The 16561-nt window shown below is 33.8% G+C and overlaps 1 protein-coding gene across 7 annotated transcripts in view; it reads left to right on the forward strand.

Moving 5' to 3' along the window:
• The window catches only part of LOC140135836 (neuropilin and tolloid-like protein 2), a 268948-nt gene that overhangs the window by 122274 nt on the left and 130113 nt on the right, over positions 1–16561 (forward strand). For 2 of the 7 annotated variants that reach the window (XM_072157471.1, XM_072157473.1), the window contains exon 2: positions 781–1330. The exons of the other annotated variants lie outside the window; for them this stretch is intronic. In XM_072157471.1, the coding sequence (XP_072013572.1) occupies positions 1225–1330 (106 nt within the window). In that variant the 5' untranslated portion in view covers positions 781–1224. The remainder of the gene's footprint in view (positions 1–780; positions 1331–16561) is intronic. 7 annotated transcript variants of the gene reach the window in all.

Below are 16561 nucleotides of genomic sequence, written 5' to 3' on the forward strand. Positions count from 1 at the left end.
ACATTCATAAGATTCCTTTCAAGCAATGCTGCAGATTTTCTTATTCTTGTACTTGTACTTATCTGTAGGGTCAATGGCTTTTGAGATGATAAAAAAAAAAAAAAAAATACTAATATGAAATATTTATGTTTATATTACTTGCATCTTGTCATATTTAAATGTCAGAAATATATCTCATGTTTTTGATTTTTTTTTCACTTTCTTGTAATCTCCCATAGAAAGACATTATCAAAATGTTTTTAAAATATTTTACTTGAATCGTAATAAAATCTTAACCATTTTGTTGTTGTTTTTATTTACATATAAATGATGGTTTAATTAACAGCAGCTCAAACCAATTTCAATTTAATTGTAAGATTAAGGTAGTAATACACCCCCTGATAAATTTTGTGATTAATTTTGCATTTTTCTCAAATATTAACTACACGCTGGTAACAAAAGTTATGTATATTATAGGGGCAAGGAATCCAATTACTTAACTGAAATATCAGTGATTCAAGACAAGTGGTTCATTATATATGTTAAGAAATGAGGTACATTCTAGCAGTACCTCTTTTCTTATCATAAAAACCAAAACATTGCTGTAAACTTGTTAACCAATCTAAACGAAAGTCGAAATCAAATCACGAGCTTGTTAATACAAAAGTTCAATTCAAACCAGGAAATAATTAACTATAAGACATTTCACATACATTGTAATATAATTCATTGCATTACAGTTAACAGCATTTAACTGATAACATTTTAATGATGACCTATTTTCTCTTTAATACCGGTCAGCCTTTATGAAGGACGGTCATTGTACCATGGACGACCTCATTTAAGAGCACGGGTAATATACCAGGATATGATGAAGAAAACTAAATGTACAACATCAATTAAGGGCACGAGTTGTGCGTCAAAAGGAGCTATACTCAAGCTACATTGTCAACCTTCATTACAGACATGGAACATCTACGACTTATCGACGCAAGCGATTAATCGGAGGAACTCCCAGAACAACATCATTTTGCCTTTTGCAACAGTGATGTAAAAAGTGGTCAACCATCAAAGCCTGTAATTTATCTACGAGCATTTTAGCTGTTTGCAACATCAGTGCTAATACAACTTAATGGTATATAGTCAGCCTTCATTACGAGATCTAGTTATTTATCCGATAAACTTCCAGGAAGATAAAAGGTATTTTGCTTTCATAGTATACCAGTGTAAACAGGCGGAAATACGATGTGTCTGAGAAAACCTTGTCTGTCCTCTCGAGAGGATTACACGCTAACATCATTTCGACTACTACACTATTATCCTCAAGCTGTTGTCAAAATCATTTCCAAAGGTAAGCGGCATATTCATCTTTTTGAAAACCACTGTTACCAAAGTTTATATCCCTATGGAGACGTTCACAATGATACGTAATGGTCGCATTATCAATGACGTTGTTCAATAACCTCAATTTAAGTGTATATTATCTCAGTGATTGACCCCATCATATCCAGTGAATTCAAGGTCATACTATAAGCGTATACGGATATTGGGGTTAAAGAATCGAGGCCTGAAAGATGTACATGTTTGAGTTCATTTATCAGTCGACGATGCAAAGGCACCAAATAAATATGTCATAATAGTTTTTGAGTATGAACAATTAAAACAGACGCGACCATTCTAAGGTGCTACATGTGCGATGCGCGCAATGTTCATTTGAACCATATTTTTGTATGTGTGCAAAACCCCTCTAATAATGTACTGCAGATATCATTAAAATGTATGTTAATTTAATAATTAGGCAGATTCCACCAAATATTACAACAGACGAAAAATGAATTATAACTTCCAGTGAGTTCTGAAATCACCATTGCTCCCAACTCAGCAGAACTCTCATCCCGAACTCTCATACAAAATACTCATATACAAAAACACATTTATCTAACAACTAAATCACGACTTTGGTAATACCGATTCAAGTCGTAGTGCAAGGATCTTGTTGTGTCTGCTTCGGCGTGCATTGTCATTGAGCAGAATTTGACCAGAATTTTTCTATTCTTGCAATTTCATCATTTGGATAGACTGAAGAGAGATACAGAGAAACTGAACCGCGTTATACATTTGCGTTACTATAAATAATGTATTTAAATTTTAATGAGAATGTTCGTTAAACTGTAAATAATATCTGCAGTCCGTGCATCGGCATTCGTAATTCACTCCATTACGTTTGAAGTAGCAATTACAATAATATTTAATGATGAGTCAAATATTCTTATGCGTAAGGGTCGATATTATCATAATACTTCACTTACTGCTATATTAAAAAATCCATAACAACATCTGATACTAATAAAAATGACCAGCATAAAATTTGCTCAGGCTTTTCAAGCTTAAATTTGACCACGTACATTCTGTAACATCAGGCCCCATTGCTGTTAAGCTTAAAGTCAGAATTGATGTATTTGACTTGCCTTGGTCCCATGAGGTGGGGGATTTATCCCTAAACTGGATGTGCAAAATGGATTTTTGCCAAACTAATTGTTATGTATGCTATACGACCATAGAGTGTTAAAGACGACATGGGATTTCAAAAACATCTGACACGTTGCGATGAGAATTCCTGGAATCATTTCTACTTCTTTTATGAATTTTGGTGCGGAGTCTGATATAATTTGTTGCCTCAAATACAATGTTGAGAAAGACAAATATTTCTATGCATAAGGGTCGCTATTATCATAATATTTCACTTACTGCTATATTTAAAATATCCATAGCATTATCTAACACTAAAAACAAAGACCAGCATAAATTTTGCTCAGGATTTTCAAGCTTTCTGTAACATCAGGCCCCATTGCTGTTAAGCTTAAAGTCAGAATTGATGAATTTGACATGCCTTGATCCCATGAGGTGGGGGATAAATCCCTAAACTGACTATGCAAAATGGATTTTTACCAAAGTAATTTGTTATGTATGCTATACGACCATAGAGTGTTATTATGTGCTGCGGCTTGTTACACTTCAAAAGACGACATGTATGGGATTTCCCAAACATCTGACACGTAGTACGATGAAAATGGGAATTCCTAGAATCATTCCTACTTCTTTTATGAATTTTGTTAGGGAATCCGAAATATATTTGTTGCTCCGAATACAATTTCGAGAAAGACAAATATTTCTATGCGTAAAGGGTCGATATTATCATAATATTTCACTTACTGCTATATTTAAAAAAATCCATAGCATTATCTAACACTAATAACAATGACCAGCATAAAATTTGCTCGGGATTTTCAAGCTTACAATTGACCGTACATTCTGTAACATCAGGCCCCATTGCTGTTAAGCTTGATGGATTTGACATGCCTTGATCCCATGAGGTGGGGGATTTATCCCTAAGCTGACTGTGCAAAATGGGTTTTCACCAAATTAATTTGTTATGTATGCTACACAACCATAGAGTGATATAATGTACTGCGGCTTATATTAGACTGTTACAATAATTATGAATACCCCTCAAGAGACGACATGGGATTTCCAAAACATCTGACACTTTGAAAAATAAGAATTCGCACAATCATTTCTACTTCTTTTCTTAATTTTGGTGAACAATCTGATATAATTTTGTTGGCCCAAATAAATATGTAGAATATTTATAAACACAGTCATTTTTTTCAGCATAACAAGGCGCACATTTTCATAGCCCTTAACAATGACACATAATTTACGATGTGCTCATACGCTGCAAAACTCGGTCACGAGGTTGAACAAGCAAACTATTTCTGAATAATATAAGCGGACATTATTTTTCAATGCTCATGAACAAAAAGCATCTTCGTTTTGCTAAAACGTATTTTAAAATTATTTTGATGCTGGGCGTAAAGCATGTAGCGTTTATAATTAGCGCAATAAAGCAATGTGGACTTGGGTATTAAACCAAAAACTGAAATTCAAGCACCATCTGTTTTAAATCTCTAATAATAAATAGATCATTATGTATAACACTTGGTGTGGAAATCAACTGTCTTCTCCTTCCCATTATGTTACATGTATATAAACAAAATTATTAGCGCGGAATATAACTTTAAGTAATAAAATGTTTATTGTGCAAACAAGAGCATATTTTTTGTCTGACGTGTGTTAACATTGTACTTGACATTCTCAGACTGCGTGTATGCTTATTAGTGTTTATTTAAAACTACCTGATTCACATCAAATTATGCAATTTAGAAATGAGCATTGACCTGCTTGTTTTGTTTCCTTGGTTGGATTAAATTTACTTTGAATACGATAATAATCATCCGGGTATTGGTATGTGTACATTGATCATTGGTAACATGAATAATTTACTTTGAATACAATACAAGTGTGTAATTAGCTGGGCCGGTGTACATTGATAGTAACAGCAAAGACGAAGAATTAATTGATATTAAAAATATGTATGAGCTATGTTTAATATCATTGTACTATTTCAACAATGGTAGCTAAATAATCACCCATATCATGAATAGTGTTGCCTGCTATTTGCATGCATGGACAAAGATAAACATAATATGATGACCCTTTTCTCAATGGTGAACGAAAATGAGATACACAGTGTCTTCAGTGTCTAGAATATGTGACGATATCAGAACAGCAAAAGAATACGAACAAGCATCATAATCATGAAATGATCTTCAAAGATATTTTTCATTGAAAGCGCAAAGTATGGTAAACGTACATTACTACTCAAATTCCCTCTGAATATGGACACAGGGTACAGAAGAAATTAATAGAGCAATATACCAGTCTAAAGTTTCATACATCTTTTTTTCTATAATGGTCTTCACACCATCGACATGATCAGCAGCGACGAAAACATCATTGTATTCGTGACCGTGGCTATCATCAATATGAAATCAATTCAAGTCAGAAAATAAAAACACCAACATTGTTGCTTGGTGTCAATGCATATACACCCTACAGATAAATTTAAATTTGTTTTATAACTTTCAAAACTAGACGCTAAGACGCGTAGCATCATATAATATTTTTATCCTTGGGTTATACTTAATTTACACACAATTAACCTGAATTTTGTGAATAAGGAAATGTCATAAACAAGTCAACATCAATTATACGAGTTCGTGACCGAGACTTCTGATAAGCATCCCACATTGGATTTGCGAACAAGCATATTCATTGCTTACCAGACTTTATAATCAGCGGCGTGCTTTGAGCACAATGCCCTGATTTATAAGCTAATAGTTTTAACCTTCTCATTTTAATCAATGGGTTATATAAGCTATAATACTATAGTGTCTGATTCTGATGATGTTTGGCTGGACAGAGCTCAGAAGTTTGTGCTAATAGATGTTAGAATCAACCAACTTGATTTGTTTTTGGCTCATTAAATAGCATTTGGCGTTAAATTTTAAATAAACCGCTCGTATATAGATATGCTTTCACATTACGTAATTTTTACGCGTTATTTATTCAAGCAAACTAAATCTAAACTGAGCCCATTACAACCCAAAATAAACTTGACATTTACCGCAATGGGAAAGCACTAACGCGATAATAAAGCTCAACCTATTCATAATCACACTGCAAAATCTGTCTTTGATATCCGCAGATAAAATCGACCCCTACAAAATCCCGACACACACTTGTGTTGCCAAGATTATTCATCCTCGAAGCGGGATGCTCGAGGATTAAAGGGCACCCGATCATACCTTTGTGGGGATGGGGACCATGGGGTGGGGATTAGGGGATGAGAGTTTATCTATTGGATTTTATCTCAACTATAAACTGGACTGAATATAATCTGCCCTATATAATGTTGCATGTCATTGACTTGTGGAACACTAACGTACATACAAATTGACCAACACATGCCCTTTTACACGATAACAAATTCCGATAGCTAAGTTCATTAGTTGTAAACTAGATTGTACATAATCATCCTTGACTGGTAGACTTTAATGGAATTATTCAAATGATGACGCTTTCTTTCTGTTACTACAAGTATATACATCAATGGATTCAATTGACCTCAGTCGGGCAGTATCACTTGACTTGTGGTTCTGATTGCATTGGAAATGCTTGACATCAAAATGGCAATTACAGTGCTACTACTTTGTCCGCGTTATTTGCAAATGAGCTGCCTAGTTTTTATCATTAATTTAACAACCCTTATCCTTTTGCATAATTGGACGGAGACCTGTGCACGAGAATAGGCAGACGGATGGTAGCAAGGATATGGATATTGGTTATAAAGTCATCAATAAATTAGGTGTTTATTAGCCTTTGTTGACTACTCGATATAACTTTAATTTAGTTGCACGACTGTATAACACCATAACAAGCTTAATTTGCATACAATGTTATAATCCATTATTCTTTTATTGCATCCTTAGTAACTGAAAAAAAACTGTTCTTTTCTGCTAACCAATTAAATCACAATTATACCACTTAGTTGCAACATTTGGAAAGACTAATGAACTTGAAAACATAACATTCCCATTTGAGAATTGATCTGAGGATATTTATCATAGCGGTACGTTAGTGTTTTTCTTTCCTATTGTTTCCTGTTGATAATTTGTTCTATTCCAATGGCAACATAACAATGTTATTAACATGTGTGGTGTGCGCGACTGGTCATTGATCCGTATCTGGATTACCCGTATGTTTATTTCCAATACCTCATGTACATACAGAGTCAAGGACAATGGTAAAGAGCTCTTTGGTCTGTATAACACAATCAGTTTAAGGGATTCGTCTCACGAGTATGAAAGTGTATCTGGACGGAAAATACAAGCGCCCCTCTCTACCCTCCCCAGTACATTATGCAGTATTTGTAAATAATTAATGACTCTGCATCAGTTTTTGTTTTTAAGTATTCTGAAATGTCTAAATTTTGTGCTTCGGACCTCGGAATATCCCTCGGGGCTACGCCTCTTGGAATATTCCTAAGTTCAGATCGATACAGATTCTGATAGACCGAACCGCGAATTTTGGTTTTGCGTTATAGGTAATTTATGTATCATTGTATGAGTATTGTAATTTGTTTTTAAACCTTGAAGGGAATTTTGAATTCAAACATTCTTTATTTACCTTTATTTACATACAACATAAATACCACATTACTGATATTATAGTTTGATGAAAGATTCGAATCAAATCCTGATAATACTGAATCTTAAATTTATATACTAATGAAGTACGAATATTGAATTTGTTCCTATAAATCTGAAATATAATGATCAGGGATAATACTAAAAAATCATGTTGTATTGTTTAACAAAATAATACTATTTCAATTTTAACGAGAATGTACGTCAAACTGTAAATAATATCTGCAGTCCGTGTGTTGGCATTCGCAATTAATTCCATTGCGTTTGAACGAGCAATTGAAATAATATTCAATGATGAATCAAATGTTTTTAATGCATAAGGGTCGTATATTATCATAATATTTCACATTCTGCTGAAAAATCCATAACAACATCTGACCAACCCGAAGTTTACTCAGGCTTTAAAGCGTGACATTTACCACGCACATTCTGTAACATCAGGCCCCATTGCTGTTAAGCTTGAAGTCAGAATTGATGAATTTGACATGCCTTGATCCCATGGGGTGGGGGATTTATCCCTAAGCTGGCTGTGTAAAATTGATCTTTACCAAATTAGTTTTGTATACTATACGACCAGTGTTATTATGTGCTATACCATACTATAACATTAAAACAGAATCTTGTCATATTCAAAGATTTTACAATTAAAATTGTCCATCTGAAATCGTCATTCCCAACATTGTCGATATTCTAAATTTTGTTTTCCTTTCTTTTTGTCTTTTACAAATTAATCCTTCCAAATTGTCGTCTCACATTAATTGTCCATATTGTTTAAATTGTCTTTATTTCCAAAAATGTTTTTAAAGTTATTCTTTTCAAATTGTATATTTCAAATTGTCTTCACAGTGTGTATTTTACAAATTGGCTATTTCCTAATGTCCTTCCAAATTGTTTTTTAGAAGTGTGTATCTTAAAGTGTACATTTCGAATTTGGCTACCTTAAATTGTCCATTTCAAATCGTTCTTTTATTGTTCGTTTCAAATCGTCTGCGTCATTACCCTTAAGCAGCTTCATATTATGTTTCATATGTTGACACTTGTATATACCGGGGTTTGATATGCATTCCCCAGGACTCTACCAAACCAACTTTTTAAGCTTCCTTTTATGGTCCTATCACACATTCAAGATGTGAACAAAAATAATTCCCGACAGTCCGACCATATTCAAGGTAAAAGGTCAACACAGCGGTCAAGTCGCAAAGTTGCTCAAATCTGGTTTTAAAAAATCACACGAGATTATAACTCAAGAACGACATGTCGCAGGTAGGCTAAACTATACTTTTTCTGAATCCTTGAAATGAGAGGGATGATTGTGTGTGTTGTATTAAACCAGATTTGAGCAACTTCGAAATGTGACCACTGTGTTGACCTGTGACCTTGAATATGGCAGGAGTGCCGAGAATTATTTTTGTTAACTTGTGAATGTGTTATAGGACTATAAAAGGAAACTAAAAAGTTGGTTGGGTAGAGTCCTGGCGGATGTACATTAAACCCCGATGTAAACTGGCCTAATTGCACTTAAGGCAACCATAGCTGTCGTTTGTAGATGTTCTCCTGCTTATATTCCCAGATGTAACCTGGTGTAAACAAGAATAAATTGACCGTTTGTAAAGCAGAATGAACCGTGCAACAACATAAATGTTCAACATTGCGAAGATAAAGTAATTCTTTATGAACGGCCCTTACAGAATCATTGAATGTTGAGTAAAGTTTACTTATCACTTACGCCTTGGAATGATAAAGTAAGGTCTACGACCTGCCAGATTGACTGATACCTAATGTTTCAAAGAAACTTATTGAATATCTTTACCAGATAATTCTTTTCTAATTTCCTTTTCTTTAAACTTGATTTTGTTCATGTGGTTGTTTGTCTTTTTTTTCTTTTATGCTTTTCTGTTTCTTTTTCGTCTTTCTCTTCGTTTATATACATGTATGTTTCTTCTTTCGTATTATCTTTATACTTCTTTGTTCTTCTGCTATCTTGTTTTAGTCTTCTTCTTCGTCTTTTTCTTCTTCTTCTACTTCTTCTTCATTTCGTATCTTCTAATCTTTATCTTCTTCTTCTTCATATTCTTATCTTCTTCTTCACAAGTTCGTCTTCTTCTTCTTCTTTTTCTTCTTCTTCCTCCTCTTCTTCTTCTTCTTCTTCTTCGTCTTCTTCTTCTTCTTCTTCTTCTTTTTCTTCTTCTTCTCCTTTTTCTTCTGAGCAGAACAAAATACTCTTAGACCAAAACACTCTTATTCAGCAAACAAATCACGACTTTGGCAACACCGATAAAAGTCGTAATGCAGGGATCTTTGCTTGTCATATTATCCTAATAGTTCACTTTCTGCTCTATTAAAAAATCCATAACAACATCGGACCAATCCGATATTCATTCGGGCTTTTTAAAAAAGCTTAAATGTACCACGCACATTCTGTAACATAAGGCCCCATTGTTGCTAAGCTTAAATTCAGAATTGATGAATTTGACATGCCTTGATCCCATGGGGTAGGGGATCCCTAAGCTGGCTGTGTAAAATGGATCTTCACCAAATTAATTTTTCATCTATATAAACTATACGACCATAGAGTGATGCTAGGTGCTGTGGATTATATTGGAATGGTACAATAACTATGAATACCTCTTTAAAAAGACATAGCATTTTCAAACGTTCTGATACGTAACTATGAATGCTTCAAAGTATGAGAATTTGAAGAACATGAAAAACATTTTTACTTCTGTTAGGAGTTTTGGTGGAAAATTTGATATAATTTAAATATAAGTTGATTCGAATACATTTATAACACACAATCATTTTTCGGTTTAGGATAAAAATTGCATATTTTCATAGCCCGTAACAGTGGCACATAATTTACAATGTGCTCATATCATGGCACAAAACTCAGTCACGAGGTTGATCAAAATACAATCTTTGAATAAAGAAAGCTGAAAATATTTTCAATGCTTCTCATTTTCAATGCTCTTCGTTCTGTTCAGTAAAATATATTTTCAAATTATTTTTATGCGTAAACCATTCAGTGCTTATAATTACCTTGATAAAGCAATCTTGACGTGAGTATTAAAATAAAACCTGAAATTCAACCACCAATCGTTTTAAATCTTTAGAAATGAATAGATCATTATGTGTTAATCTTGGTTCGAATTCAACTGTCTTCTCCTTCCCATTATGTTACATGTATATAAACAAAATTACAAGCTCGGCATATAACTCTAAGTAATAAAATGTTTATTGTGCAAACAAGAACATTTTGTTTCTCTGACATGTGTTAATACTGTTCTTGACATGTTCAGACTGCGTACATGCTTGTTGGTGTTTATTTAAAATTACCTGATTCACATCGAATTATGTAATTTAGAAATGCGCATTGACCTGCTTGTTTTTATGGCTATGTTATGTTTGGAATAAATTTACTTTGAATACAATAAATAATTATCTGGGCAGGTGTACATTGATCATTAGTAGCATATGAATAATTTACATTGAATACAATAAAAGTATGCAATTAGCAGGATAAGTGCGTATTGGTCATTAGTAACCGCAAACAACAAGAGTTAATTGATATTAAAAATATGTGTGCATTAAGTTCAATATCGTTGTATTACTAGTATATAATTCGCCATTAACGATATTGGTCAATACATTACAATCATTGATTTTGCTTTTTTTACCTGCTACATGAACGAAGTAAAACATAATAATTATGATGACTCTTTTATCAATGGTGAATGCAAATGAGATAACAGTGATACATGACGCTATCTGAACAACAATACAACAATTACAGCAGCCAAAATAATAACAACAAGCACCATAACTACAAAACTACCTTGAAACATATTTTCAGTGATAACGCAGAGTATGGTTAACTTAAATTATTAGGGAGATTGCGATTTCCAAACGTAGCATCGAACGGACCTGGAATCTATTCAAAATCCCGTCACAGGAGAGTGATTTTGAATAGATTCCACGTACGTTCGATACGTACGTTTGGAAATCGCAATCTCTCTATTAGCAATATCAGTCTGAAGGTACTTCTTTGTTTCAATCATTGTATTCATATATTACCGACGTCATTAGCAGCGACATACACATCATCATATTCTTCACTGTGGCTATCATCTTTATGATATATTAAGGGGGTACTACACCCCTGGCCAATTTTGTGCCTGTTTTTGCATTTTCTCAAAAATTATAGCGCATTGGTGACAAGTAAGATATGTATATTGTAGGGCAAGGACTACAACTACTGCACTGAAAATTCAGCAACTCAAGGCAAGTAGTTATTGATTTATTGATCAAATATTGGTTTTCCCTCATTTTTGACTGTAACTCCACAACTGTTGTCTGTGCTGAAATAAAATTTCCAGTGCAGTAGTTGTAGTTCTTGCCCCTATAATATACATATCTTACTTGTCACCAATGCGCTATAATGTTTGAGAAAAATGCAAAAATAGGCACAAAATTGGGCAGGGGTGTAGTACCCCCTTAATTGATAGGTAAATAAACCCGTGTCTAAAAAAGAAAAACACCAACAATGTATAACATTGCCCCGCCTGCAAATGAATTTAAATTTCTTTTAGAACTTTTAAAAATTAGACGCGTAACATCATATAATGATTGTTATCCTTGGGTTATACTTAATTTACACACAATTAACCTGATTTTTTTGAATAAGGAAATGTCATAAACAAGTCAACATCAAATATTATAGGAGCTCGTGACCGAGACTTCTGATAAGCATCCCATATTGGATTTTCGAACAAGCATATTCATTGCTTACCAGACTTTATAATCAGAGGCGTGCATTGAGCAAACTGCATCCATTATTAATAGACTAGTAGTTTTAAACTTCTCAGTTTAATCGATGGGTCATAGACTATAGTTTCTGATTCTGATGATGTTTGGACAGATAAAGCTCAGAAGTTTAGTGCTAATAGATGTTAGAATCAACCAACTTGATTTGTTTTTTGTTTTGCCTCAAAAGATAGCATTTAGTGTCAATTTTTAAATAAATCGCTATATATATAGATATTGCTTTTTAAATAATGTATTCTATGCGTGTAAATGCAAGCAAACTAAATATCAGCTGAGCCCATTACAACCCAAAATGAACTTACAAAAACACACCATAATAAAACTCAAACTATTCATAATCACAATCTGTCTGTGCAAAATCTGTCTTTGATATCCACATATAAAAATCGACCCTTAAAAATCCCCGACACACGCTTAACAGTGTTGCCAAGATTATTCATCCGCAGGGTGTGGCTCCTGGGTGTGGTGTTCGAGGATTAAAGGGCATTCAATTTTATCTTTGTAGTGTGGGGACCCCCGGGGTGGGATGACGGCTTAACTATTGGATTCCATTCCACAACAAAAATTTTATCTTAACTTCACTGAATATAACCCTATAATATGCCATATATAGTATTGCATGTCATTGGTGTGTGGAGCACTCACTTACATACAAATTTAACCAACAAATTCCATTTCACACGATAAAATATTCAGATACCTAAGTTCCTTAGCGTTTTTGCATATATTGGACGGAGACTTGGGCATGAGAGAAGGCAAACGAATGGTAGCGAGCATAGTGGTTATAAAGTCATCAATAAATTAGGTGTTTATTAGCCTTCGTTGATTACTCGAGAAGCTGTAATTTAGTTGCATTTAATAATCCACTATTCTTTTATCGCATCCTTAGAAACTTTATCCTTAGGTTATACTTAATTTACACACAATTAACCTGAATTTTACGAATAAGGAAATGTTATAAACAAATCAACATCAATTACACTATTTTGTGACCGAGACTTATGATAGGGATCCCATATTGGATTTTCGAAGAAGCATATCCATTGCATAACAGACTTTATAATCAGCGGCGTGCTTTGAGCACGATGTCCGGATTTATAAGGTAATAGCTTTAACCTTCTCATTTTAATCAATGGGTTATATAAGTTATATAAGCCATAATACTACATAGTTTCTGATTCTGATGTTTGTGCAGACAAAACTCAGAAATTTTGTGCTAATATATGTTAGAATCAAGCAACTTCATTTTTTTGGCTCATTATAGCGTCAAATCTTAAATAAAACCCGCTATATATATCTAGATATTGCTGTCAAATTATGTAATCTTTACGCGTTATTTTTGCAAGCAAAATAAATTTAAACTGAGCCCATTACAACCCAAAATAAACTTGACATTTACCGAAACGGGAAAAGCACTAACGCGATACTAAAACACAGTAGTGTTGCCAAGATTATTTATCCTGAAGGCGGGATACTCGATGATTTTAAGGCCTCCCAATCATACCTTTGTGGGGTGGGGACCATGGGGTGGGGATCAGGGGATGAGAGTTTATCTATTGGATGCCATTCAACAACGAGATTACATCTCAACTATAAACTGCACTGAATATAACCCTATAATATGCCCGTCCTATATAACGTTGCATGTCATTGACGTGTGGAGTACTCACTTACAAACAAATTAACCAACACATGCCCTTACACACGATAACAAATACTAATAGTTGAGTTCATTAGTTGCAAACTAGATTGTATATAATCACCCCTTGACGGTTACCTTTTAATGGCATTATTCAAATGACGCATTCTATTTTTTACTACAAGTACATCAATGGATTCAATTGACCTCAGTCGGGCAGTATCACTTGACTTGCGGTCCTGATCACACTGGAAATGCTTGACATCAAATGGCAATTACAATGCTACTACTTCGTTCACCTTATTTGCAAATGAGCTGCCTAGTTTTTATCATCAATTTAGCAACTCTTATCCTTTTGCATAATTGGACGAAGACCTGGGCATGAAAGAAGGCAGACGGATGATAGCAAGTAGTGTCTTTAAGTCATCAATAACAAATCAATATTAAAGACTTGATACAACTTTAATTTAGCAGCACACACTGTATAACCCGATAGCAAACTTAATTTACATTTAATCCACAATTCTTTTATCGCATCCTTAGGGACTAAAACAACAACTGTTCTATTCTTCAAACACATGAAAATCACAATACTACTTAGTTACAACATTTGAAAAGACCAATGAACTCAAAAGCATAACATTCCCATTTGTTAATTGATCTGACAATGTTTATCATAGCGGTACATTAGTGTTTTTCTTTCATATTTTTTTCCTGCTGACAATTTGTTCTATTCCAATGGCAACATAACAATGATATTAATATGATGTGATATACGTGACTGGCCATTGATTCGTATTTCGATTACCCTTCTGTTTATTTTCAATACCTCATGTCCAAACATAGTCAAAGGCCCTGTCAAAGAGCTCTTTCGTTACTCTCATGGTCTGTAAGTCACAATACAGTTTAAGGGATTCGTCTCAGGAGTATGAAAGTATAACTGCAAAGAAAATACAAAGGCTCCTGCCTGCCCTCCCCAGTACAAATAAGTCATTAAATGACATAGACATAGACAATACTCAATTCTTCTTTGGGGTGCAGGTGCTTCTGTCACACAGTAATAATGCTGTATCTACAATAAATAAACATTGCAGATACTTCGTTCTTATAACTGAGTGTGATTTGTTGAACCATTTTGAATATTACGAAGTCGACGAGTGAGTGCAACATAGATTGAAATTTTAATAAATATTTTACCAAATATAGTTGATACAACTATAGTTCACTCACCCGGTGAAGTAAGTTACCAAAGTGAAACAATTATTTGCAATAATTTAGCAAAACAGATCCTGGTTTTTTTACTTTGGAGGGCCGCTTTTGTTTAGTTTTTAGTTCTGATAGGTTACTATGTCGTTAAACAGAATCTTGACATATTCTTAGATATTACTAAGAAAATTTGTCGTCTCATATTGTCCTTCCCAATATTGTCCACAATCTAAATATTATTGTCCTTTCGACTAATTGTCCTGCCAAATTGTCATCTTGCGATTATCCCTTTTACATTGTCAATGTTAATTCATTGACCTTTCAAGTTTTTCTTTTCGAATGGTCCATCTCAAATTGTCCATGCTTCTCAAAACTGTCTTTCCATATTGCCGTTCTCAAATTATAAATTTGAAATTGTTCATACAATATGTACCTCTCGTATTGGCCATTTTCAAATGTCCTTCCAAATTTTCTTTTTCTAAAATACGTTAATCTCAAAGTGTCCATTCCGAATTTGTCCATCGCAAATTGTACATTTCAAGCCATTCTATTCCAATTATTGTTCACCTCAAAATGTGCTTTGAATTGTGCTTTGAAATATGTTTTGAATTGACCATTTCAAATTGTGCACGTCAAATCGTTCTTTTCAACTTGTCAAATTGTCTACTACATTCCCTTTTACAACTTGGCATGTTTCAAATGTTGTCACTTGATGCGCCCAGAGGGCAATAATGAAATTCGTTATAATCAATATAATAAAGTTCTGAAGTTACCATTAGCACGACTCCTGAATCAATTGATAAAAATGTGACTAAGTGCAATAGCTGCCCTGTGAACATTTGGCAATTTACACACAGTATACTGTACATATCTACACATGACAGCTACATATGGCAGCCATTGCACGTATCCACTTATGTTCTCTTACTTATATTCCCAGACGTAACCTGATGTAAACAAGAACAAATTGACCGTTTTTAAAGCAGAATAAAACCGTGAAACAACATAAATGATACTCGTGTTAAACATCGCGAATGTAAAGTAATTCTTCGAGAATGGCCCTTGCCGGGTCATGGAATATTGATATAAGCTTACGTGCCACGTATGCCTTGGAATGATAAATTAAGGCCTATGACCTGCAGGATAGACTAACACATGATGCATCCAAGAAACTTAACGACGATGTCTTTACCAGAGTAATTCCTTATTAATTTTCTTTAAGATTAAGTTTGTCAATGTGGTTGCCTTTTTCATTAATTTTCTCTTATTCCAACTCTTCTCTGTTTCTGTTTTGTCTCTTAGTTCGTAATAAGGTACTTCTTCTGTCGTATTCTTGTTAATTTAGTTCTTCTTCTGCTGTTTTTTAATCTTCTTCTTCTTTGCCTTGTTTGAGTTCGTCGTATTCTTTGTATTATTATCGTCGTCCTCTACTTCTTCTTTGTTTTTTCTCTCTCTTTCACCCTCTCTCGTCATCATTCGTTCATTCATTCTTTTATTCATTCATTCATTCATTCATTCATACATTCATTCATTCAAATTTTATTTTCATTTTATTTTTATTCAAATCATCACCATTTCATCGTCTTCCGATTTTTCTTCTTCTTTGTATTCTTCTTCCACCTTCCTATTAATGTTCTCCATCTTCAGCTTCCTCCACGTTTTCTTATTCTTTTTGTGTCGTGTGCAACTATGTCATTGTTAGACACAAACTACAAACTAAAGTCGTTTTACCAAATACCGCAACATCACACAAACTCATTAGGAAACGAATTTGGAGAAAACCTTCTATTAATAAAATACTATGCTG

This window comes from Amphiura filiformis, chromosome 16 (assembly GCF_039555335.1).
Source record: "Amphiura filiformis chromosome 16, Afil_fr2py, whole genome shotgun sequence".
Classification (NCBI taxonomy): Eukaryota; Metazoa; Echinodermata; class Ophiuroidea; order Amphilepidida; family Amphiuridae; genus Amphiura; species Amphiura filiformis.